Source organism: Anarhichas minor, unplaced genomic scaffold (assembly GCF_050575085.1).
Source record: "Anarhichas minor isolate MPS153535 unplaced genomic scaffold, ASM5057508v1 ptg000014l, whole genome shotgun sequence".
In the NCBI taxonomy this organism is placed as follows: Eukaryota; Metazoa; Chordata; class Actinopteri; order Perciformes; family Anarhichadidae; genus Anarhichas; species Anarhichas minor.
The window spans coordinates 15,837,275-15,863,688 of NW_027466460.1; the positions used below are offsets into that span (position 1 = coordinate 15,837,275).

The following is a 26,414-nucleotide window of genomic DNA, read 5'->3' on the forward strand; positions in this document are numbered from 1 at the left end:
CCTTCACCTTCAGTGGGACAAGCTGTGTGGGACAGTTAAACGTGCAGATGTTCAGACTAAAGCCTAACCTATAACGAAGCAACACACTGAGTGAGAAAAAGCAGTTTACATATGTAAAGTGACAATGTTGAAACCTGTCCCACAAGTCGGATTCCCCACAAGTAGGTAAACAGTACATGAGGTGACAGTATGATTCTCAAACAGACTTACTTCATGACTGGAAGCAGAAATCCACGCAGAGTCCTGAACCTTGAAGAAACAGCTTTAAAAAAAAAAAAGACACAAAGTCAAACCCTCGAGTGAGCCTTTGTGTGTGTGTGTGTGTGTGTGTGTGTGTGTGTGTGTGTGTGTGTGTGTGTGTGTGAGTGTGCGTGTGTCCTCTCTGCAGCACGAACCAGCCAGCAGCACTAAAGGTGTGACAAATAGCTCGCCGTACCTGGCTCCACCGACTGCTCACAAGACTGTAACAAGCCCCGCCCATCTCTGCTCACCTGGGTTTCGGTGAGCGGGAGCAGGTTTTGTTTATCTGTTCAGCTGTCAGGCTGACAGACAGCAACAACACAAAACGTGCACATGTGGGAATCATGTTACCTTCCTGACATCCATTGCCCTTGTAAGAGTTTGTCGTCTCATGTTCGGTTGTGTAGTTTTGTACACGGAGAATGAAACGCTGCACAGCGGTTCAACCGGCCTGACAAACCGCAGAGCGAGTTAGAGTCAGAATGTACAGCGAAACAAACTGAGAGCTAAAGAGGAACAACTCCCCGTTTCACAACAATGCAGCCTGCAACAAGAATTACCAGGCATTACCAGGCAACGAGTTGCTTTAGCAAAGCTCGTCTTCACACTTCACAATAGAAATAGAAGGTTAGTCCAGAATCAGTTTGCACCTCTTTAATCTCAGCACTGAGTTGACTGCAGAGGGCCCGAAGGAAACTCTTAGGACCCGTTTTTACAGACTGGCTTTTATGTGAAGTCGTGTTTTTACGGCCTTACTGCTTTATTTGATCATTATTGTGTTATTTCTTAAGTTTGTTCCTGTTGTGTTGATTGATTTGTAATCTATTGTTTTATCAGGGTTTAACTCTTATCTCAGATTGTCTCGCTCTGTTGGGCCTCATGTTGAGATTGTTTGTATTGCTTTGCTTTCTCTGTCAGCACTTTGTAAACTCTGTTTCTAAAGGTGCTCTATACATAGTTAGTATTATTAATTCTTCCTCTTCTTTTGGGGCCAAAATGTATACGGTATTTATATCTGTTAAAATAGTTATTATTGAAGGAAAGAAGAAAAAAACATCAATATAACAGCTGAATTAAAATGAATAAAGAGAATAGATGAACCACAAAGACATCAGGAGGAGGTTGAGAGTTTATTGCTATCACAAAGCATGGGGGGGGGGGCACACACAACATGTCACAGACTGACCTCTCTGGCACAGAGACCAGGGCAGGAAGTGAATTTGTTTTTATTCCAACTGATGAAAGCGACCAGGAGACAAAAGCAGGTGATGAGGAAAACATCACAAAAACAATAATCTGGTATCTGGTGTTGATGTCCCAACCAGGTCCTGACACAACATGACCCCAGCGCCCTGGTCACCCACTCTACAAGGTACTTCCTGTTTATGACAACTTTGATCTTATATCCAGAGGTTTGGTCATCGTAAACGGCTCACATCTGGGAACACTGTGACATCACTACAGACGGGGTGAGACGCAGAATCAGGTCAAACTGAAAGTCATCCCACCCGACATGTCGGTGATAAAACAAGAAACTTTGTGCCGATAACTACGATGAGTAGGTTTGGGTTAAGTGGAACCAGAAAGGACAGTTCGGGTGATGACTTTACAGTTTGCGTACGACCTGTCTGACCGTCTGACTCCGTCGTAGTGATGTCACTGATAAGAATGAAATTGTGCAATTAACAGGAATTATCCTTCAACGTCCACAAACACTTTCTTTAACAGGCCTTCCACTTACGCTGCAAAGTGGAAGGTGCAGCTTTTAAAACACTGAACATAAACATCGACCCTTTGTTTCTTTTTGGGGTTTTTTCTTCGTTTTTTTGCGCCTCTTTCCCCCCCGACTGTGTCAAAAGCACAGCGGCGAAATCTACTGAACGTTAAGTCTCTCTTTTTGTATCTCTATAAATATCCTGCAACTAGAACACTGAAAAACTTTGCAAGTGGTCGACCAGAAGTTCACAAAGTGGGACTTTTAACAGTGACTACATCTACATAAACCTTAACGCCTCCTGGCTTCACACTCATGCTCTAAATCAAACCGTTCCCCCCCTTTAGACGTCACCGCCGTCGTCTACTTCCTCGGTGGGGTCGGAGACTTCATGAATCTGGGTGGGGTGGGCGACTTGACGCCGCGAGATGGAGTCGGGGTCGGAGACTTCGGGGTCGGGGTTGGAGATTTGGGGACCGGGGTGGAGGCTGGAGTCGGGCTCTTCATGAACGCTGGGGTCTGGGACTTAGAAGGGGTGGGGGTCGGGGTCTTGGAGGGCGTGGCTGGGGTCTTTGGCGGTGCGGGCGTGGTTGCAGGCGTGGCTGCAGCCGTTTTGGGCTGTCCCAGTTTGGGCTCGGGTAACTTCTCGCCCAGCCTGTAGACGCTGACGGTGATCTCGACGAACTCGCCGCCGTACTTGTTCCTTACGTTGATGCTGTACTTGCCGGAGTCGTCGGGGGTGACCTTGTTGATCACGAGGCTGGAGAACTTGCCGCCCTCGAACGTGACCCTGGTGTGCTCGTTGGAGGCGACTTCCTGCTCGTTCTTGAACCAGGAGACCTCAGGGGTCGGCTGGCCCCACACGGTGCAGGTCAGGCTCAGAGACTGAAGGGGGACGAGAGGCAGCTCAAGTCAAAATGTATTCAAAATGCAGGTTCGTACCAAAAACCATTGACCCTCGGTTAAGCCCCGCCCCCCGGCTGCTAGTCCGTCGAGCTGTCAGAGCTACGTTACCATGGAGCCCACACTGTCACTAACTGCACTCACTGAACGAATATCATCTAATGAAGGGAATCTGAAACCACTGATGAGCATCTATGGAGCCGAGCCGGACAGTTGTTGGACCCTGGTGGGAGCCGGACAATGCTCTGATTGGCCAGTCTGCTTTCGAGGGGTGGGACTTAGCGAAGGGTCAATTAAAGGGCCAGTTAAACTGAACAATAAAAAAAACGCTAGAAGCTAGAACTCTGGTTCCCAACATAGGGGAACGGCACCCCAATTATTAAACAAAATCCCATTCACCTCCATTGTGCTGGGGTGACTCCATCACATGAAAGCTAAAGTAGCTGCATGGCTGGACACCAGAACAAGAGCCGGTGACGACCCACAGAGCTCTTTTCTACATTTAGTTTGTTCCTGCGCTGCTTCATACAGTAATGCTACCAACTGCTTGTAATGACGTAAACAAAACCCCGAAAATATAATGTATGACGATGTCATGTTACATATTATTAACACTGTATCAACGTGTTTAACATCCTCACCTTGTCTTCCATGATAGTGACCACGTCAGGCAGACCACCGAGCACTCTGCCACGGTCTGAGGAGAGACAACAACACGCGTGTTACTTACTGACAAAGAAGTAAAGCTCTACTTTAGTGGAGAATATCTGTTTGCTTTGTGAAGTCATGTTAGACTCCACCTGTCTCAGTGCAAACAAGGTGGAGATGCTCAGCGGGAGAAAGAGGAGCAAATGTAAAAACTCTTTGAACTTTAACATTCATTCTGCTTTAGAAGCAAATAACTCGTCTTTAAAAACATCATGACGTGATCGACGAAGATCAGAAAAAAAATCCCAAATACGTCCCTTAAATGAAAAGCTGATGATGGAATAAATAATCTCTCACTAACAGTGTCGGTTTATTACATAATGATATACTCACTCTTCTCAGCAAATGCGGCTGCCCTAAAAGACAAAAGAACATAAATGTGATTAAAATGATTTGGACACAATTTAAAGATGTATGTTCACAAACTACCGTTTTTTCAAATAACTCACTTAAGTCTCAGGTACTCCTCATAGGCATCGGTGTACGCTGCAAAAAAATATGTAAAATTACTTTTCAAAGCCACCAAAGGTTTTACAGTTTTATATAAATAAAATAAATAAAATAAATAAATAAAATAAATAAATAAAATAAATAAAATAAATAAAATAAATAAAATAAATAAAATAAATAAAATAAATAAAATAAATAAAATAAATAAAATAAATAAAATAAATAAAATAAATAAAATAAATAAAATAAATAAAATAAATAAAATAAATAAAATAAATAAAATAAATAAATCATTTACTTATTTACAAAATAAATATAGAAATTAAAACTAATGGTTACAGAGTAAAAATAAAATAAAAAAGCAAAAATACCCTTCAATGTTACATGTTACAGATATTTCTCTACCTTGTCCGGAGAGGTCGAAGGCTCTGGCGTGGGTCTGCACGCCGTCTGAGATCTCGATGGAGTAGCTACCCTTCTCCTTGTCGGACGGATCACAGATCTGCATCCAGGCCATCTCCGCTGTGCCCCCGATCCTCATCTTCTCAGAGGAGGCGATCTTACTCTCCCTGCAGGAGTCACAGGAGTCACTGCTCAACACTCATGACGTGAGAGCAAACACTGAAACGTCTGCAGTGCAACAGACTTGCTTGATGTATATTCGTAGTAATGTGTTTTTGTACATGAAAGCTAGTTTTATTCACAGAGATATTCTGTGTTTTTGTACCAGACTGGTTGTAAAATATCACTGTACTAGGAAGTCTAGATACTGATATTTGGCATAAAACAGAACTCGACAGCTGGCAGAACATTGTTACACAGCTCCAATCCGGTACACTGGTGATGTACCAGGTGGAGTCATATATATTGAATTAAACTGTACTTGTGTTTCCAGACGGTCTTCATCTCCTCCGTGTAGTAGTTCATGTAGCACTGCAGCCTGATGCCCTCTGGTGTACACTGCAGCACCAGCTCAGAGGCAGACGCACCTGGAAAACAATCAGCCCGAAGTTACAAAGGCTGCACTAGCAACTGTTAGACTACTTTAAAGTAGACACTGTATTTACATTCAGCAGTTCCTGCTGGGGAATGGCTGCTCGGTTAAATATCGTCACGTTTGCATGTTGTTGTGTGTTTTACCAGTCGAACACATTGATCACATCCTGTCATGCAGTGAAAAACACAAGGGAACAAAGATCGAGACGATGTTTTTATCCGCTCATCACACTCACCAGCATTGTGGGCGAGGGCGTTGATGATGTCGTCAAACACTGAAAATCAAAGACGGAGACAAAATACGTGATATTATAATATATTAAAACAGCACTTAACGACGTTGCTCTTTAACTGAGCCTCTTTCTCGCACCGCTGCTCACATGCTTCACATTTAGTCCCACACGCTGATTTTAAATGACCGTTCTCTTTTTATTGATCGTCAATAACGAATAAAACAGTCACGTTTTACAACACGTCCACCGGCTCACAGCTAACGAGCAGACGAGATATTCTAATTTATGGATGAATAAAGTTAAAACTATAGACCACAATAAAGAGAAAAAGGAAAAGTTAGACGAGAAATAATAAAAACAGACGATTAAAAGATATGATAGGAAAATAAAAATAAATAAATAAAAATAGTAGAGGAGTTTCTTTTCTGGTTGATCTTTTAAATAGTTTGCTTTCTCTGCAACACAAAGCACTTCATCTTTATTTAAATTATTTGTTAAATGTAAAGCACTTTAAACTGCATTGTATGAAAGGTGCCAATCAAATCAAGATTATTAACATTAATATTATTATTACCTTTGCCTGAAATGTCAAACAGAGAAGTGTCCTTTCCTCTGTCGTCACTGAGCACGGCCTTGAAGACGCCCTGATCCTTCCTAGAAAACTGAGAAAAAACAATATTATAGTTTCAACAGGCAGCAGTAACATAAAACAGAAATATCTGTTTATTTTAAAAACTAAATATAAATATAAACCTGGATGAATAAAATACATTACAGTGTGGTTATCTAATTACAATGAAGCAGTAACGGTGAAAATACACGTAAGAGTCATTATTGAGACAGCTGATTGTGTAATCAGGTATTTGACATGTTGTATTTCATGGGCTGTCGGTTCATCTATTGTATATATTGTTTATATTTCAAACAATTTCAGGTGAACAAATGTGCATTAAAGCTTTAGCCAAAACATTTTTACAACCCCAGGAAACGGTGTATACATACGTATATCTATATATATCTATATATAGATATATATAGTGAGAATGAATGTACTTTGGTGTGGATGCTGCAGTAGTTACCAGATGGATGGGAAGAGCGCAGGCTCCGGACACGACATTGGGAGGAGTTTCTGGAACAATCTCATCATCCTCTTTGAACCAGTGGAAGGACGTGTCCTTCTTCACATTGGCCACCTAACAAACACACAAACACACACACACACACACACAAACACACACACAAGGATTAGTTTCAGTGAGAGAAAAAGAAGCAATAACAAAGATTGTTTAGAGATAGTGATTTAATGTTTACCTTGCAGGCGAGCATAACAGTGCAATCCTCAGTGACAGTGAAGTACAGATACTCAGAGAAATGTGGACCTAAAATGAAGAAGTGGGATCATTTAAATTAGGATTTTAAGACATAAAGAGCAGCAATAAATTAAATAAAAACACTATGTACACTCCTCCTAAATGTGCTCTTTTAAATCATATTAATATTTACTTTTTAAATATGCATAAAAATACACAAAAGTGACGAGAACAGAACAAAATGTATTTTGCACATCCTTAAAAATTCCTGCATCCAACCCAGAGATGAACCCCTTGTCTGTTTGCCTGTAGCGTGATTACACACCAGACTAAGACTGACAAACACTGCGATGTGTTCGGAGGAGATGACGAATGTCTCAGAAACACAATTAACGCTGACGAGCAGTTTGTGCTCCGAAGAGCTTCTGTCTGTGTTTGGGGACGTTTGGGGCTTAACGGTAGACGTGGTGACGGGTCGCTACCTTGCTTCCTGATGTGCTCTTTCCTCTGGAAGTCGGCCTCCTTCAGAGCAACTTTGAACGCTGAAACAGGAAAACACAAAACACGAGTCACGATCAATACATACGGAGAATGTTCAGTGGTGGACGAAGTACTCAGACCTTGTACTTTAGATAATCTGAGCTACCTTTAGTACTGTTGGGTAGTTTAATCCACAACAATGATTCTGTAATTACTCATATTTTACAAACGAAGCATCTATTTCGTGTGTAGACAAGTAAATAAGGCCGTCAGATAAATGTAGTGGACTAGGAGTACAAAGCAGCATAGAATGAAAATACTACACTTTTATGAAAGTTATACTTGAGTAGTACTTGTGAAAATGGAATAAGTTACTTTCCACCACGGATTCAATTTAATGTAAACATACAACAAAAACAGCTGGTATAATATGAGCCAATATTAAATATTTTTCAATTTGACTGTTTTCATTCCCAGAATGTTCAAGTATTTTATCTCCGACCAAAGATTTTTCTATGAAAAACCTCTGCAGCAGCATTTTCATTGTTTATTTATTTCTCTGTCACTACAATAGCTCATATAGTCGTATACTGTAGGCTGACAATCATCTGTAAAGTAAACAGTTAACAACACATTATTTAGTTTAGGAAAACGTCAGTGTGCCAGAATGTATATATATATATATGTAATTCATATTTACATTTAAATCCATTTTGACACAAATAAATCTCAAAAAAGTGAATAATTCCATATGAATCATACATGAACTCACATTGTAATGTGATGTTTATCTCATAAATGAGATTGTGCTAACGTGACTCAGTTAATGTGAGTGATGCGCGGGCGGAGGAAGCCTCACCGTCGCCCACCAGCACCAGGGAGCTCTGGGTCTTGGCCTTGCCGTCGTGGATCTGGACCGTGTAAGTTCCCTCGTTGGCTCTGGTGAAAAGATCCACCGTCATCTGGATGACTCCTGAGGCCACGTCGTGGCTGATCTTGATGCCCTGAGAGGAAAACAAGGACGATAATTACATCTACTGCACACCAAGAATCTCCTTCATCTATCATCTTTACATCTGATATTCATGAAGTCAACCGCTGTTACAGCCTCATGTCTGAGACTTACAACACATATTTTGAATGCACATAATAAACAGCTGCAAGTACACTAACTTTGAAACGTAGTCAGTATGAATGTTACCTCCCCAGTTTTGACCTCCTTGTCGTTAACGATGAACCTGTAGGATACAGAGGGGGACAGTTTGACGGCCTGCACCCAGAAGCGGACGTGACCCTTCTCCAAGATCTCGTAGTTCAGGCCGTGCTTCAGAGGAACAACTGCGCAGAAACAAACGACACACAGAGATTAGGATCCTTAGGAAGCAGTGTTGATATTAATTGATACAGGATGTGTGCCGCTGGTGCACAATACTCACCGGGATGTCTGATGGCATAGCTGAGCTCCAGCATCGTGTTCAGGGCTGCAGAATGGATTCAAGACAACAAACATGAGCCGCAAACAAACAACAACAACAACAACAACAGCCTAACTAGACGGACTAAAAAGACGTACCGTCCTCAGTCAGCGTGTGGCTGGCAGAGACTCCGTCTGTGTCGGTGACGGCGACAGAGTATCTGCCCAGATCGTCTTTGTCCGGGTTGGTGAACGTCAGTCTGGAGCTGAGAGACAAACACAGCGACTATAATTATCCACGTGACTCAGGTAAATAAATAAGCTCTAATTAATGAGTTTTTTTCACAATGTCAGCTTGTACTATTGTGGCTGAAACTAAAAAAAAGAAAAATAATCAGATGTTGAACATCACATAAGAGCAAATAATGCATCCTGAGAATCAATGAATTATCTTCTGTTTGTTTGTGAACAACAGGAAACAGGATCCTGTTCGGTGAGGAGACGCTGACCGAGAGCAAACCAGACGGAGACCAGACTGTTTGCTGTGTTAATGAGTCTCTCTGTGCAGTAAACTTAATTCTTTACTGTGAACAAATACATAAAACACCGGAGCTCCTCCCGCGACGGGTCGAGGATAACGACAAGCTTACGTTCTGCCCTTGGCGGTGGCGGCGACCCTGGGGCAGTCGCCGATGGCTTTGTAGTTCTTCGACCACACGAACTTGGACATCTCAGAGATCTCACAGGCCTCCAGAGACAGGAAGACGTCTCCGGTCACCTCGTCCACACCGGCCACAATCTCCTGAGTGCCTGTGAACATGAAGCGTTTATATATCTTAAGTATAACACTCTGGTCCACATCCAGCTGGAACGTATTGTGAGGGGATTTGGGGTATTTCTTTGCACCTCAGTTAGCTGAGTGAAGATACAGGATTTTCATATTATTCCTTTATAAATACTGCATGTACAAATCAAGTATACTAGTACAAGTACTGTGCAAACAAAGTTTTCTCGGAAAATATTTCCTGAACACATTTAAGATTCAGTCCAGTAAGTCCAAAAACCGATGTAACATAACCAGGGTATCAAAAAGGAGTTTACTTTACAAGGTGTGTAATAAAGTAGTAGTTAACACTTCTGGACTTACTGCTTTCAGATAAAGTGCTTTGTTAATATATTGACACATTGTTTAGGAGGGATGTCAGTCCAACACTAAAACTGTGGTTTCTGCATTTTTAGGTCAATGATTTGCTGTTTGGGTAGCACTTTACATTAAAGCTTGGTAATAATGTGGTAATAGCTCGATAGTAAAGAGGTAATAATGAAGTAATAACTAGGTAATAGCTTGATAATGAAGAGGTAATAATGAAGTAATAACTTGGTAATAGCTTGATAATGAAGAGGTAATAATGAAGTAATAACTTGGTAATAGCTTTATAATGAAGAGGTAATAATGAAGTAATAACTTGGTAATAGCTTGATAATGAAGAAGTAATAACCAGGTAATAGCTTGATAATGAAGAGGTAATAATGAAGTAATAACTTGGTAATAGCTTGATAATGAAGAGGTAATAATGAAGTAATAACCAGGTAATAGCTTTGTAATAACACTAAGTATATCTGGGGAACATCAGACTGAGATTTATGTAAAAAGGGCCTAAAGAGTAATAATGTGGACCCACATTTAAAGACAGCAACAAAACTAATTAATATTTTGATAACAGTATAGTAACCTGCTAACAATAAAATGATTTAAAATGGTAACATGGTGACATTAATGGGTTAATAACCTGACAATAATGAGGTAATATAGGTGACAATATTAAAGGATACTACATGAACATTCTAAGACGTCAGAATTGATAATTACCATATTATAATAAGATTCAGTTCTGAACCTTCCCTTTTGTTTTAAGGTTACAGATGAAAACAGATTCTGTGTAATAACCATGAATCAGGACGGCAAAATGCTCACCTACCTTCGTGTTTATAATATGAATCATAGCGAATTTCTATGAGTAATTTAACTACATCTTTGTTATGAAGTGGCAGTTATGTTGATATCTGTAAGAAAGCTGTATGTGTTTGGTGAGTTGCAGTGACGTAAAGTACAAATACAACACATTCCCTGACGTGTTAGCAGGTATGTTGTTGGTATAAAAGGTGTGACACAGAATAAATAGGTAGACGTGAGCAGTGTTTAGCTGCTGTTACCTGGAAGAGCTTTGGCACAGACGGGCTCAGACAGCCGGGAAGGTTTCCCGACACCTTTTGCACTGACGGAGCGAACTCTGAACACGTAGGTTTCTCCTTCCTCCAGACTAGTCACCTGCAGCAAACCATTGAAACACCTTTACGGGCTTTACATGGAAGTTTTCAATGCATTCAAACCTTCTCTCAACATGTCCATTTGGTGTTTTTTTTTATCTGCTGCAAGAGCAAAACAAGCCCGGTGAAACGAGGGCTATCAGAGGAGAAGCCAGCTGTAGACGTATCGGCTTTATAAAAGGTCTCACTATTTTCAGTGTTCTGTTTTTTGTTGCAAAGTCGCAAAAAAGTCTCATTATGAAACTTATAAACTTCTGTTTGTCATGAAGAGGTTATCGATATTAAATTCAGGTTCCTCACAGTAACTGTAAGTTGCAGCATTGTCTCCAGTCGGACCGTCGGTCTCCTACCTTCAGGTAACGTTGGCTCACAGCCTCCTGAGTCAGAGTGACAAACTCTGACGAGTCCTTCTTGGCCATGTCCACCAAATAGCCAGAGACTGCAGCGGCTCCGGTGTAGACCGGAGCCTTCCACAGGAGGACCAGGGACTGACCTCTGACCTCGCTGAAGCTCAGGTCGTAGGCTGGGCCTGGAGGATAGACACAACAAAACAAACACATGAGCAGAACCGAAGAGGAAAGACGTCTGCCTTGGAGTTCTGTCGCTGCAAAAAACCCACTCAATGTCCTACTTGTTGGAGAGTTGCTCTGGTGTATTTTCCTTTCTTACTAACACTTTAAAAACATAGGATCCAGGTAATTACAGGAACAGTGCGTCAGCGTTATATATTGTTTGAGCAGCAGTGATGGTTCTCCCACCTGGCTCTTCCATGGTCCAAGCTTCACACTTGATCGGGGCGCTGGGAGCCGAGGGCACGCCGACACCGGCCATGTTAGCGGCCTGGATCTTGAACTCGTAGAAGATTCCCTCCGTCAGATTGTCAACCTGAAGGAAGGAAGGAAGGAAGGAAGGAAGGAAGGAAGGAAGAACATATTAGTGTTTCTTTACTGTTTCATTTATTTGAATGGAATTTAGTGTCAGACTGACGCCACTCACGGTGCAGATCCTCTCCGTGACGGCCGACAGGTTCACCTCCTTCCACGTCAGAGTGTCGGCGTTTCTCTTGTCGATGTAGTAAGCGTTGATCTTGGAGCCGCCGCAGTGTTTGGGACGCCTCCAGGCCAAAGTCATGGAGGAGCCGTCGCAGCTCAGCATGGTGATGCCGAAGGGAGCGCTGGGAGTCGCTGAGTCACATATAATGTTTCATGTTTAATATGAGATACTTCATACAGAGATACACATGAGAAAAAACATCTGTTTCATGATTTCACTTCACCGTGAGAGTAAAAGTGTCCGTGATGTGTTATAAACATAATTATAATCTGCTTATAGCTCTGTACTCTTAGATATAAGCACTCACACATATTTATGCTTCATAACAATAATCATAACACATTATAAACTATTTTATAATGACTTACAAGGTCAAGTGTCAAAATCCTTTATAATACTTAATAATTGCTTGTCTCTCAGATGTTTTATTGTTGTTGCACGGATCATAGTTTTTAATAATTCCCACAGTTGTGATAGATTATAATCATTGTTATTATGTGATCATAAGTTACTCTGAGTGGTCATTGTTTGCTTTAAACAAGAACAATATGAAAAAACTAAAACGATATTAAATCTGTGCAACGACAGAAAACGTTATAAAATGATTTATGAATGCTTTTAGTTACTTCTGTGACATTGAACATATGCAGTTCAGTGATTAAAGCACATAATGCAAAGTGAAAGTGGACAAAGTGGGTGAGTCAGGGGGGAGGAAACCATCTATTTGGTACGTACCATATTCCACCCCTTTGCCTGCATAGAATAATGAGATGAAGATAACATTCGATCATGTTTCTGACACTGCGGTGAACTCATCGCCTCTCGTTTTCAGCTACATCTTCACCGAAGCAGTTTTTATTTTACACCCAACATGTCGTAAACATTTTAAAGCACTTTTTTAACTCAAAGGCTTCTGCATACAAACAGAGCTTATGATAAACGCGAGGACGCTCTTACCGAGCGCTGGCTCCACGGCGATGGGGGAGGACTCCTGAGACTCGTCGCTGAGGCCGAAGACGTTGGCGGCTTGGACGCGGAACGTGTAGCTCTCTCCTGGGATCAGACCGTGGACCACAAACCTGAGACACACACACACACACATTCATGTTTCCTTCACTGTCATGATGCTCTTTAGTGCCTCGTAGTGTTGCCAAAACATTACTCATGTGTCAGCAAATGATATCTCTATGTAAACATTGTATTTTAATACATTACATATATATTTATATTTAAAAGTGAGTCATATGCATTGACTGTGTTGTTCATTCTGTACACATGACATCTATTGCACTTCTGTTCATCCCGGGAGACGGATCCCTCCTCTGAGGTTGTGATTTGTGATAGTGGACTTTACAAATAAAGCTCTATAGAATTGAATCACCTGGAGTGTTTGAAGGGCTTGTGGTTACAGGGGAACCAGTCCTTGGTTCCGACAACGCGGCCGTCGATGTAGTACCCCATGAGGTTCTTCAGAGTTTTGGGAGGCTGCCACTGCACAAACACAGACGACTTGGTGTTTCTGGTGGCAACAACCTGACCGGGAGCAGAGGGGACGCCTGTACAGAGGGGGGGGGGAGAGAAATAATTATTAGATACTAGTGATGACACAATTATTATTCATAGGAATGGGTTCATTTAAAAAGTATATTGGACCGGACTGGAAATAAACATTGGACACAAACGTTGGACATCTAAAGTAACGTCTACATGAAGATATATGAACACATCAGGATGATTCAGGAACTGATCACCTGACTTTTTGTTAAACACCTGACCATCTACGCTTTCTGGAAGCAATGTACCGGCTCCCATCCATGCGCACCATCACAGAACAGGAACAACTAATAACTGACTCACAGCAGGTGTTCCCCTGCACATACTGCAGGTTACTCAATGACTGCCACTTATAAAACATGCAAAAGGTTGCGTCAATGAACCGTGAGGCGTCACTACGAGCACAGACAAAGCGTGAGTTTGGGTCTGTGACACTGGGTTCAACACAACATGTGTGGTTTGTTTTAAAGATCCTGTGACAAAAGAAAAGCGTGAAATTAGAGAGGATTTCATTTGAGGGATGTGATCGAGACTGCGTGGAAAAATGCGTTTTTATTTACAAATACTGCATTTGGTGAATAAGAAATGCTAAACAATTCATGCAGGCAAGCTAAAACATGAATCAGCATCAGATGAGTTGTGTTTCATGGAGAAGGATGTCTTTGATATACTTAAGTCTTGTTCTATATTTTAAGGCCACAATACAAAGACCTGTGTACTGAATACATGTTCCTGTGTCTCCTGCCCACCACTCACGGTTAGACCACACACACAGTGGACGAGCGAACTCATTTGTGACGTTACAACAGCGTGACACAGTGTTGTAATTAAAATGTACATACCAACCGGCAGCTCGGTACCTGGAACATACAGCGATCCCCTTTTAACAAAAGCTCGATTAGATGATTTCATGCATTGTTTGCAGGAACGTTTGTGTGTTTGGAGTTCAGGATGTTTGCTGGAACTGTTGTGGTGCGTAAACAAATACAAAAGCGCTGTTTTAGAGGCACTTCCATCTTAAAAAGTACTAAATTCTGGGAGAGACTAGAGGCTGAATGAGGAGACACTGAGGGGCAAATTCAGCAGAATGGATTGCGGCCGCTGAAAGCAACATGAACTGCGGATCATTTGCAATCGCTATCAACCCGTCTCAAGGTCCGAGCACTGATGATATTACAGCGCAAACACGCTCATAACGTATATAAAATATATAATTCTCTTTTTGTGTCAAAAAGTCCTTTTTTGTCTTCCTCTCCTCTTCCTCTCCGTGAGCCTCCTGCAGGAACAGATATACAAACAAACGTCCTCTTACTTCTGTTTGAATACCTGCTTTGTTCTCGTTTTGTTGGTTCTCGATGTTAAATGTTTTTCTCTTAGATAAGAGAGGTCGGTTATTTTTCTCTTAATAGAAACTCAAGACAAAATATAAGATGCATTTAGTAGAACAAAGCACTGACACAAGAGGTGGAACATGAATATGCCTTCACTCAAGACCCTCTTTCAGTTCCACAGAGAGATGCAGGAACAATTTGAGGCGCCATCGGCACTAAAAAGAAATTCAAAGGTTTCTACTTAATGTGACTTATTGGAAGTATTAAAATACACAAATAGAACAGATAAAATGTTTGTATGTGTGCATATTTGGGTGTTTGTATGAAAGTGTCTGTGCACTGACGGCAGGCCTTACCGTCCTCGTCCACCTTCTGGACGGGCTCAGAGGGCGCCGAGGCCTCGCTGGAACCGTACAGGTTGACCGAGTACACTCGGAACTGGTACTTTTGCCCGTCTTGCAAATCAAAAACCGGGTAACGGGGGGAGTGCAGTTTGACTGCCGTGTTGATCCGCTGCCAAGCTCCAGTGCCTGCTAAGCACTGTGGGAGAGTCGAGGGAGGGGGGGGGGGGGGGGGGGGTTCATCAATGTAGCACAAACACAAAGAGGAGCTTCGGGGGGGGGGGGGGGGGGGGGGGAGCTTGTGTCTTTGCATAGTTGGGGCTCAATTTTGGATTCGCTTGGTCTTACCGGGGCTCAAGTAAAGCATTCATATGAAGTGTGTGTGTGTGTGTGTGTGTGTGTGTGTGTGTGTGTGTGTTTAGAATAACAATAATACTGACAGGTTTAGCAAGGATTCCTAAAACTTAACATAAGATATATGAGCGGACCTTCGTATTCATTTTACCGGCCATATCAACAAGCGGAGCCCCAAAAATACAAGTGACACATGACGGGTTTTTAGTGCTTTCATCTTCATAAACATGTTGACTTTAAACTTGAGTTTCAGAGGTTAACGTGCTCTTTATCTTCACAGCAGCACAGAGCTTAACGGTGTGCTGCATCGATGGAAATGGAAAGCCCACAAGGTGGAGCGTCACACACCTTCTCGATGACGTAGCACAGCGGAGTTCGTCCGCGAGGGCTCGGAGGCTTCCAGCTCAGCACCACGTACGATTTTAAAATCTCGGACGCGTGCACGTCGGTGGGCTCCCCCGGGATCGTTACGTAGCCTGGATTGGGATTGAACGGTGTTGAGGCCTAAAGTACATAAAGCGGCACCTGTTGCAGAAGTCTCACATTGTTTATTCTGAGAATGTATTTCATGAGGTTAAATAAACAAATGGAGTCACATCCTTGGTTTGTATGAGGTTCTTCTCCAGTCAGTAGATGAGTTTATAGAGACACACAGGAGAACCAGCACAAAGTGATGTTCTGCTGAGGACGTACTTTAGACTCCTATCGGATTTCTTTAATAGAGTCCCTTTAGAACTCTAAAGGAGCTAAAGTTTGGCAATATTACAGTAAAATGTGGGACTTCAACAAGAGCCTCATGTGCAAAATGACACCAACGCGTTGTTTTAGTTTTCGTGTTAAAGGTTTGCTTTAGAGAGGAGAAGGAGAAACTCAACACGCTTTAAATGGTTTAATTGGGGAAAAATACAACTTCAAAACCACTTCAGTCGATTAAAGTGTGAAAGGAAAGAGTCGGAGTTAAATCAAAGACGGCACGGCAACAGTTAGGAGGGGAGGAGACGGGGAAAGGACGCGTCGACAGATTTAGATCAGTGTTGTGTGTGTTTGTGTTTCATTTGGTTTTGTATCAGTTTCACGGTTTGATTTTGACATGTGAGAGAAGCTCGTCTGGTGTCAGAGTGTAGAAAGGTTTTTACTGACGTACGATACAATAAAGAGGTAATTAAAGAACTCTACATTTATAACAGACCGAAAATAACTCGCCGATGTAAAAGCTCATATTTCTGCTCTGAGAGAAATCACACAATTCTATGAAAAATGAATAAAACTGAGGAATAAATAAGATAAAAGAAAAATAATTGCTGATATCTTGATGTCAAGATTTAATCTCAATCAATTTCAGTGGCGGATGAAGTACTCTGATTTGTTACTTCAGTAAAAGTAGCAATACTACAGAGTAAAAGTACTCTGTTACAGAACTGTACTCAAGTAAGAGTACAGAAGTACTAGCATCAATACAAACTTCATTTACAAAAGGTAAAAGTACTCATTATGAAGAATGTCCCATTTCAGAATTATACATATTGTATTATTGTTTATGTTTTGTATTATAAGCTGCTGGGTAGCTTGTGTTGTTTATCACATCCTGACCTATAATAAGATATAAATACATCATAATCTGTTGAGTCAACATAATACATTTAATCTGCAAAGTAACTAAAGTTATCAAACAAATGTAGTGGAGTAAAAAGTACAATATTTACCTCTGAATGGTAGTGAAGTAGAAGTATAAAGTAACATCAAATTAAAATACTCTAAATACAATACGAGTTCTTGAGTACTGAGTTTTAAAGGTGACACATTTCTTCCGACAGAGTGAATCCTAAAATGTTTGTCACATTTTTGTCATCTCATTAGAGAGTTCATAATCTCCATTCAGCAATGAACGATGATTCATCTTTGTTTATGTGAGGTACTGCAACACGCCTCAGTGATCAGCTTGATGGGATTTATCTCAAATTAAACTGCATTGTTTTTGCACAACTCCCCTTTTAAAGTGCTGAATGTCGTGTAAATGTGACGGCGCTGATGAAAGAGACACTCGTTAGTATTTGTGTGAGAGTCCAGGGAAGTGGTTTAAAAAGGATTAAGAGCCAATCTGTGATCCCAGATCAGCCTTTGTAATCTACCGTACCTTCCAGGTCATCGTCCTTGATCACTACGTCGTATTTCCCTTCGATTTGAATCACTGTTGCAGGAAACAACAGAGCGGTTAGGAAACAGTGGCGACGCGCCGGCTTGTATCTCCTTTATTTACCTTCCTCGGTACCTTGCAGCCTCTCGCTCTCGGCGGCGTCGAGGGCGGTCACTTTGTCCGACTTGCGGGACGCCCTGCTGATGCCGGCCTTGTTCACGGCTCTGACCCGGAAGTGGTAGGAGCGGCCCTCTTTCAGGCCGTGCACCGGGTATTTACAAACCTTCACCGGGGCATCGTTGCACTGGACCCAGGTGTCGCTGCCAGCTTCACACCTACGGAGAGAGGAAAGCATCCGTGAATTCATCTGATTCATCTGTCAATCACTTCAACTGATCAATCAGTAAGATGATAGTATATTGCATCATTGGATGTGGTTTCATTTGACTGTATTCATCTTCGCGTGCAGTAAAAATAGAAATGCCGACTGACCGATCCACAAAGTATCCGATGATTGCCGCCTCGTTGACGGTGTTGGGAGGTTTCCAGGAGACCAGGACATAGTCGGCGTTGACGTCATATGCCTTCACGCTCATTGGTGCACCAGGGGCCCCGGCCACAGAGGGGGCGGCATCTAAGGGAGCGAGGAGATAAGGACAGACGGTAGGAAGGGAAGATAAATGTATAGATGTTAAAATGCCACACGAGGCGGAGGAATGAACCCTACCTGAGACGAACAGGTAGGCGCTGTGCTCGGCGGTGCCGTCCTTTGTGAAGATGCGGAGGGTGTAGAGGCCCTCGTCGTCCTTGGCCAGGTGAGGCAGCGTCAAGCGGGCCCCGCCTCCGCCCACCGACATCTCCGCCAGATTACTTGGTGTCAGCAGTTTATCTGTTCGCAGGCAAGGCGGTAAAACACAGTGAAGGAAAAAGATATACAGTTAAACACAAATTTTAGGCTATAGAGCAAGATTCTGTTGAATTAAATTGAATTAAATCAGAATAAAATGTGCTGATGTGTCCTGGAGCAAGGCATCAAATGAATGTTTTACCGTCTCTGTACCACTGGGCGAGGGGGGGTAGGTTGGGGAGGTCGGGGACGACCACCATGGTGCACACCAGGCTGATGGAGCCGCCCTCCACACCGAAGCTCATCGAGAAGCGATCCAGCAGGCTGACCTCCAGCTTACTGGCGTGGATCTCAGTCAGACGGGGCACTGAGCAGGAAGTGACACTTCACGGGTTAATAATCGTTCACGTTTCACAACATAGTCATTGAAACACGGTTCTCTTCTGGAGGAGCATCTTCAAAGCTGCACGTTATGGAGGAATTCATGCAGTTAAATTTGAAGGTAAATCATTTAAAATCAGCCGGAAACACCAGAGACGTTTTGAAGGAAATATCTTCTCATAATAATAATAATCAATATTTGATTTAACATTGAATAAGGAGAGCACCACGATGCTCCTCGTCCAACTAACATCTGGACTGAATCGAATTAATGTGTTTCAACATCTTTTAAATCACTAACTGGTTCTTTTAATGGTGAAGATAATTATTAACTTTATTTTCCATAACCACAGACACATGCAGTAACATTATATGAATTATCGATTAGATAATCAAGGGCTGAACTATTAGTTGTGAAGTTCCTCTTGTTTTGTATTTGTCTGCATCTGGACGAGGACAACAGCTTTGAAATTGAAAAGGACCCTTCCTCCAGCTACTGACCCCTCTCTCCCTCCTCCACTCTCCCCTCCTCTCTCTCTCCTCCTCTCTCTCCTCCTCCACTCTCTCCTCCTCTCTCTCCTCTCTCTCTCCTCCACTCTCTCTCCTCCTCTCTCCCTCCTCCTCTCTCTCCTCCTCTCTCTCCCTCCTCCACTCTCCCTCCTCCACTCTCTCTCTCCTCCTCCTCCTCTCTCTCCCTCCTCCTCCTCTCTCTCCTCCTCTTTCTCCTCCTCTCTCTCCTCCTCTCTCTCTCCTCCTCTCTACCTCCTCCACTCTCCCTCCTCCTCCCCCCCTCCTCCACTCTCCCCTCACCAAATCCAAGCAGGCAGGACTCCCCGGATCCTGCTGGTCCTGTGAAGGAGAGAAAATCATGAATAAAAAGAGAAACATGAAGGTGAATAATGGTACTACATAAAACATAATACATATATGTGTATACAAAAATAAAATAATATGAAATATGATATGAAATGAAATAAAATAAATGCTAAAAATCCTACAATAATAATTTTAATAATAATAATGATGGTAGAGAGCCAGAATAAGAGAACGACGTACTCTTCACAGTAACTGTAGCCTTGCTGGTAGCCGTGCCGTGTGGGCTGGTGGCCACAGCACTGTACTCAGCAGTATCACTCACAGCACACCTACAACACCAGACAGCAAGCACGTCACAATGTTATTCAAACAACTATAGAACTATAAATCCACAGATTTACACTTTCCATACATGTCTAACAAAAATATATGTTCAGTTCTTCAGTATTTCAATATAATGTTTTGAATTCGATTTTTTAAATTCTCAAACTTAATGTATATTAATTAAACTGTGTACGATTTGTATCATCATATATCGTCTTTTACTGCTTTGTCTTTGAATGATGTCTACTTGAGTATCTTTTATTAGTCTGTAATAATTATTTATTTAAAGGACACATATCATGCTCATTTCAAGGTTCATACATGTAATTTGGGTTTCTTCCAGAACATGTTCACGTGTTTTAATGTTCAAAAAACACTTTATTTTTCTCGTACGGTCTGTCTGAATACACTTGTATTCACCATCTGCCTGAAACGCTCCGTTTTTGCGCCTGTCTCTTTAAGAGAGCTCATTTAAAGACGCAGTCACTGAATACGGGCTGTGAGCATTGCTCAGTGGATTGAGCGTGTTGATACTTTCACAGTATTTATATAGCACCTAGACCTGCTTTACAATCAAATCATGCACTGCCTTCTTTTGACAAATGATCTCACATGCGGGGAAAAGAAGGTGTACCGATGGCAGGAGTCTGGTGTGCCGGGTGAGAATAGAAGGAAGAAATGTGACCTCCTCCCCCCCACCCACCCCCCCTGGACTGGACTATTTTAAAAGACGATCCATCTTCCGAGTCTGTGCTCTTCTTCTTATAGAGCGTTTCACTCGGGGCTCTGAATGACCAAATTCTTAACTTTTACAAAGTCAGGGACATAAAGTTCCAATGTGGAATGATGGAGGAACGGAGATATTCTCACAGTGAGAGAGAGAGAGAGAGAGAGAGAGAGAGAGGGAGAGAGAGAGGGAGAGCAGTGGGAGGAATTCGTAGCTCGAATGACGCAAAGGTCAGCACTCCGACAGGAACAGCTGAGGAGTCTTGAAGATGACAAACAGCCGGGCCGTCCCCCGCAATCTGACGGTCCTCACCCTCTCCCTCTCTCCCTCTCTACCTCTCTCTCTCTCCATTTTATCCAGGCAGAAAAGATAATTGAAGAAAGGGATTTTCTTACTCTTAAAGTGCAAATATAAATATTTGCACTTTTATTTTGTTTTTTTAACTTTTTTTATTCTTCTTATCTTTTTTAACTTTTTTTGATTTGATACTCATATTCTTCTTTATAAACTTTTTGTTTTAAATCTTTTATTCTTCTTCTTTTAATACTTTATTCTTGTTTTTAAACATTTTGAAAAAATTATTCATGTATTCTTTTGTTCTTTTTACCGGTGTCTTTTTAAACTCTGTTATGTGAAACACCTTGAGTTGCCTGTGTGTATGAAATGTGCTCTATAAACATAACTTTAATAGTTCCTGTAGTTTAATATGGAGGAAGTTGACATCTTCCTCAACACTGTTATTATATCCTTAGAAACTCTTCAGACCAAAGTGTGTCGTCAGCAGAGTGTTTGGGCTTTGGGGGCGTACCTGCTGATGATCAAACCGTGGACTCCATACTTGTTTTCGATCTTGTACTTCCCGGGGGCGCTCAGTGGGTCGACTGGCACTCCTCCCTTATACCTGCAGAGAGCCAGCAGCTGTCAGCTCTCACTCTAAACTGGTAAAACCAGCATGTTTATGGGGACACATGAGTCTCTGATGGTCCGTACAACAATACAGAGAAATGTGCTGTGCACTTAAATAGCAAAGTACATTTACAAGGTGATGACAACTGAGGTGTGCTGAACATTTTGATTAAAGGGGTCTACATGAGGAAAACATACAAACGAAGAACCATCATGAAGAGTTAATCAAGTTAATTGTGACTTTTGTTTGATTTGTTTTGTAGCTCGACTTGTATTTGCAAGTTTTTCTGTTGTTAAATATTTATAAAAATGTAATAAGCTGTGTTACCACTTCATGATTAGACTCGGATGCTGTAAGCTCAAACGCATACTTTAAATGTGCTTTTGCGTATATAAAAAGAAAACTGAGGTCAGGTCTAAGACCCGCTCCTGTGGGATGAGAATACTCTGACCATTTGACGACGGGTCTTGGGGTTCCCTCCACGGTGCAGAACAGCTTGACGGGAGTCTTCTCCCACACGGTGTGAGGCCGCAGGGCCACCAGGAAGTCCGGCATCCTTGGGATTTCCTCCAACGAATCCCTCTTCCTGTACATCATTTCGTTAACCTGGAGGGAGTAAAGTAGCATCGAGAGAATGCATACAGCACATTAAAAAGAAGACATCACTATAAAACCCTTCCGTGCACACATGTTGTCGTCATCAGCAGGTCCAAACTGACATCGACAAATGAGTTAGTGAGTCAGGCAGCAACAACTTTTACCTTCATTTAAATAAATATGTATTGTTACATACGTAATACTGTACGCAGCCAACATATGTATGCCCGCTATGATCCTTTCCCAAATGTCTTATTGAGTAACATGTTGGGGGCAGAATGGTGAAACAGCAACAAGACCTCTTGAGTCCTCAAACAAACTGTAAAAACTCTGGACAAGTTTCATCACTGGTGAAATCCAATTTATGTTACTTTTTTGAACGCACGGTTTGTACCATTTTAAACGGTTCATGGTCCCCTCCTCCACTATGTGACTTTGTGTAAACTCGCTCAGTAAATTCTAATAGATCCTCAAGAATATTGTGGTGTGTAAAACATACATGTACAGTTGAGTGTCATCTGCATATGTGCGATATAAAACCTTCAATGAATAATGATGAAATGATTTGATTTCTGTGTATTTTCACTGCTGTTAAACATGAGCTATGACAACTTAGTTTATAAAATCAGGCAGTTTTGCATGTACTGGTACGTCATGTTTTGATTTGGTTCCATGTACAGTATATAACACAATTATAACAGCATGAAACACCTCCGAGCTGCTTACCTCTCTATGGATAGCGAGACTGTCCACTCGGGCCTTGGTGACCATCCTCATCCTGTGCAGCTCCTCCTGAATAACAGTCAGTCCTTTCTCAACGTTCGTGCTCACTCGCTGGTACTCCTCCGTTCCCACCTCCGCAGTCCTACCAACACACAACTTCAATTGACCCACTACTGATCTAAGAACCAACAACACGCATGTGATTAATCATGTGATGTACAGAACAAGTCCTGAAACTTTTGTCTTTTATGAGCACTTAAATAATTCATTTCAAGCCCTTTGACTTAATCTCCATGTTTCCATCTCACAATTTAAAAAGTAAAGTAGGAACTAAACTTGGAGGCATAGTAGGAAGAATACACTTCATCTGCAGATTAGATTCAACCCCTAGGGATTCAGAAATATTATCAAACAGCAGCTGATATTCTCATAGACTGATATGAGATCTACGACTCCGTACAAACATGTATTCAAAGATCTCGGTTTTGGTTTCTTTGGCGGTACCTATGCAACCTCCGGTTCTGCGTGGTGAAGTCGATGCTTCATGTCTTAAAGCTGCATTCTCTCTAGTGTCCACCAGGGGGCGACTCCTCTGGTTGTATAGAAGTCTATGAGAAAATGACTCTACTTCTCTCTTGATTTATTACCTCAGTAAACATTGTAAACATGAGTTTATGGTCTCAATCTCTAGTTTCAAGTCTTCTTCAATACAGCATGATGTTCATTTAGTATATTAATGTGCCATCTTGACTGTGGTCAGCTAGCAGAGACTGTAGCTCAGTATTACTTTATACCTAAAATAGCCTGACATATGACAGCAGCCAATGGGGACTCACCTCTGCCGGAACACCGGTATGGTATAGACTGGTTCTGCCATAGCCTGTGTGGCCTGGGCCTTCACCTGGCTCACTGATGTGGAGCTTGATTTCCTGTCGGCAGGGGGGGGGGGGTCCATTGTTATAAAACAGACATTAAAGGAACATTCCACCGTAATGGACTTTCAAGTTTTAGTTTTGCAGAAGCAGGTGGTGGCGCTAAAATCTCCCAAGATCCAGCTGAGGTGAAAATTAGTACAAAATAGTGCCAGATGCTCCCATAGGAAAGCCTCCTGGTCTGTAATATTGTGTTTTATTGTCTTGAGGTGGATTGACAGAATATGGTGATGATCCTAAAAAAAAACTACGAGACTATACTTGATTCATCCCTCCACCAATTTCTCTCCGCTGGCCCCAGATATGGGTCGGGTTCAGGGGATGCGGACTCCGAAATGAGATGGGGGGGGGGGGGGCCACATGACAACATGGCGTCTTTAAACAAGATGACCCGGAGGTGCGGACTTGGCTCGTAGTTTCATGTTCCGCCCTCCTCACTAGCGGCCACAAAGCTTGCGCAGCCTTCGACTTGTGTATCAAGTTCAGCGTGTTGTACAGCAGAGCTACACCGAGAGCCAGGTGGGGTGCAAAGCTTTTGAAAAGCGTTCTCTCAAAAGCTGCAGAGCATCAGCAGCGCTAGCATTGTCTGGAGCCCTGTGCCGGACTCCAGAGCTTTGGGACTCCACAGGGGAAAAATGTTTAGATTTTGGGCCATATATAGATCAATGTAAGGAGTCATGGGCCAAACAATACTGAATGTGTTTTCAACCAGTTACGCTGCAAGAAAATCAGTGTTTCCAGACCAGATAAACACAACAGAAAATGTTCTATCAAAAAACCTGAGCAACACAAGCAAACTGTTTGACGTCTGACATCACACTCGTTAATTGGTGCTCCCACATGTTACTAGAAGAAGTTCTGTATCTGCTGCTTATTTCAATATTTCTAAACTCTAATACAGCGCGTGGCCTAAGCGCCCACTTAAAAGATTAGGATGCAAATGTCAGATGTGAATCTTTAATTCTAATAATGAGATTGTTAATCATATGGCTGTGGTTTCTTTATATTGTGACAGTTTTCCTAAAATTAGATTTTAAGAAGTGCAATATATTGAATCGTAACTTGTAATTGTCAGTTTCTTGCCAATAGCTCTTATACACACACAATACATACTTAACAGATATAACTATTTATGCTATATGCATGAAAAGTTACCAATATTTGGCGTAGTTAAATATCAATTTTGACTAAAGACTTTTAGATGGAAACGCCTTCAATTTGCAGCAAGAATTTTTATACTAAAATAGTGGTTCTTAAAATAATAGTGAACAGGTAAACTATCTAGTCTGTGATGATGTAAACCCAACAAACAAAAAAAGGGGATGAAGGCAAAAAGGTCGAAAGCATCGTTGAGTCCAACTGTTGAGCTCGATTGAATGAATCAACGTGAGCTCAATATCAGTATTTGTTCATCGGGGGATCTGTGTATTAAAATGCAGCTTTAAATACGGCGTCCGAGGACAAACGGACAGCCAGCTAGGAAGCAGACACGTATGCAGCAGGAACACGAAGGCCACCAGCCAGCGGCGGCAGGACACATTATCTCTGCCCGGGCAAAGCAGCAAGAGCTTCCACCTCCATACCTCACTGCTGTCTGCTGCTTGGTACGCACACATTGAGTGTGATGATAGGCATAATCAGTTTTGACTTGGCTCACGCGCTTCTTCTTATACCACGGTGTGACTTTGGAGGCCATGACGGGAACACTTCAAGGAGACCTGGTCACGAGCACCAGGGGGGAGGAGGAGGGGAGACCAAACATGTGTTAGCCGGGACAGCAAACAAGTCTGTCCCTGGAACATTATGCCGTCACCGCAGGCTTCATGACGTCGCTGTCATCCACATTGTTAGAAGTGTGGACACACCTTTACATTTACAATAGATACAGATCATTTATATTCATATTATACGTAACAAATAACCGTAGCTTAAACACAGACATGCAAAGAATACGTAAATATCACATGAGCATATCTCAGAGAAAGACGTGTGCAACATTTAGGAGGCGTCAGGACAGTTCAAACATACACCAGAGCTCAGCACGTCAAATGTTTCACCTCACTGCCTCACAGGGCTCAGCTATGAATAGCTTGCAGCAGTCTGCCTGTTCCATGATCGGAGAAATGAAGGAAACGTTTATCTCACTTCTTCATTAAGAACCAGCGTGCAGGAAATGAGACCAATCCCACTGTACAGGCTCTTTTAAATCAATCAAGACTAATTGACTAAACCAGCTGTCGAATCCAAACTTCAGCACTAATTATGTTTCCAATCTGTATAATAATTATTTCAACACAAGAACATTTCTTTTTAAGCTAACACAACTTGGGAAAAGAAGGGTCAGCCACCTCTTAATGCCCCGGTATGTCAGGAAGTAGAGCTCAGGGAGGTTCAACCGACTGCTGCTGTTTCTCACACAGCATGACAGATAATCTACTGCCATTTATTACAGCAACACATTTCACTTATCGCACGCTTGATAACTTCCCTCTCCTACTCTGGACTTTTCAAAATGTCTTTCTCCAGTAGAATTAGCCTGCCAGTGAAGTCAGAATGAATAAAAGTGACTTACCCCAAGAGATCAAAAGAGCGCAAAGCGGTGGAAGACCAGCCTGAT

At 42.1% G+C, this 26,414-nt stretch overlaps 1 protein-coding gene across 1 annotated transcript; it reads right to left on the minus strand.

Annotated features, from left to right (window-relative positions):
- Positions 1 to 1,411: 1,411 nt before the first annotated feature.
- myom2a (myomesin 2a) lies at positions 1,412 to 23,836 on the minus strand. The gene is made up of 36 exons (XM_076091753.1): positions 23,702 to 23,836; positions 22,869 to 23,007; positions 21,997 to 22,151; positions 21,447 to 21,539; positions 19,828 to 19,916; positions 19,582 to 19,620; positions 18,593 to 18,757; positions 18,271 to 18,432; positions 18,036 to 18,177; positions 17,679 to 17,878; positions 17,544 to 17,597; positions 15,758 to 15,885; positions 15,071 to 15,254; positions 13,211 to 13,385; positions 12,787 to 12,908; positions 12,565 to 12,582; positions 11,773 to 11,960; positions 11,535 to 11,661; positions 11,127 to 11,305; positions 10,663 to 10,777; positions 9,099 to 9,258; positions 8,608 to 8,714; positions 8,471 to 8,515; positions 8,236 to 8,372; positions 7,894 to 8,038; positions 7,037 to 7,096; positions 6,556 to 6,623; positions 6,324 to 6,437; positions 5,819 to 5,906; positions 5,248 to 5,286; positions 4,899 to 5,004; positions 4,421 to 4,584; positions 4,015 to 4,051; positions 3,899 to 3,921; positions 3,499 to 3,554; positions 1,412 to 2,839 (listed from the first exon to the last, which is right to left on the minus strand). The coding sequence occupies exons 1-36, from the start codon at positions 23,818 to 23,820 to the stop codon at positions 2,318 to 2,320; spliced, it is 4,464 nt and encodes a 1,487-aa protein (XP_075947868.1). The 5' UTR covers positions 23,821 to 23,836; the 3' UTR covers positions 1,412 to 2,317.
- Positions 23,837 to 26,414: the final 2,578 nt, after the last annotated feature.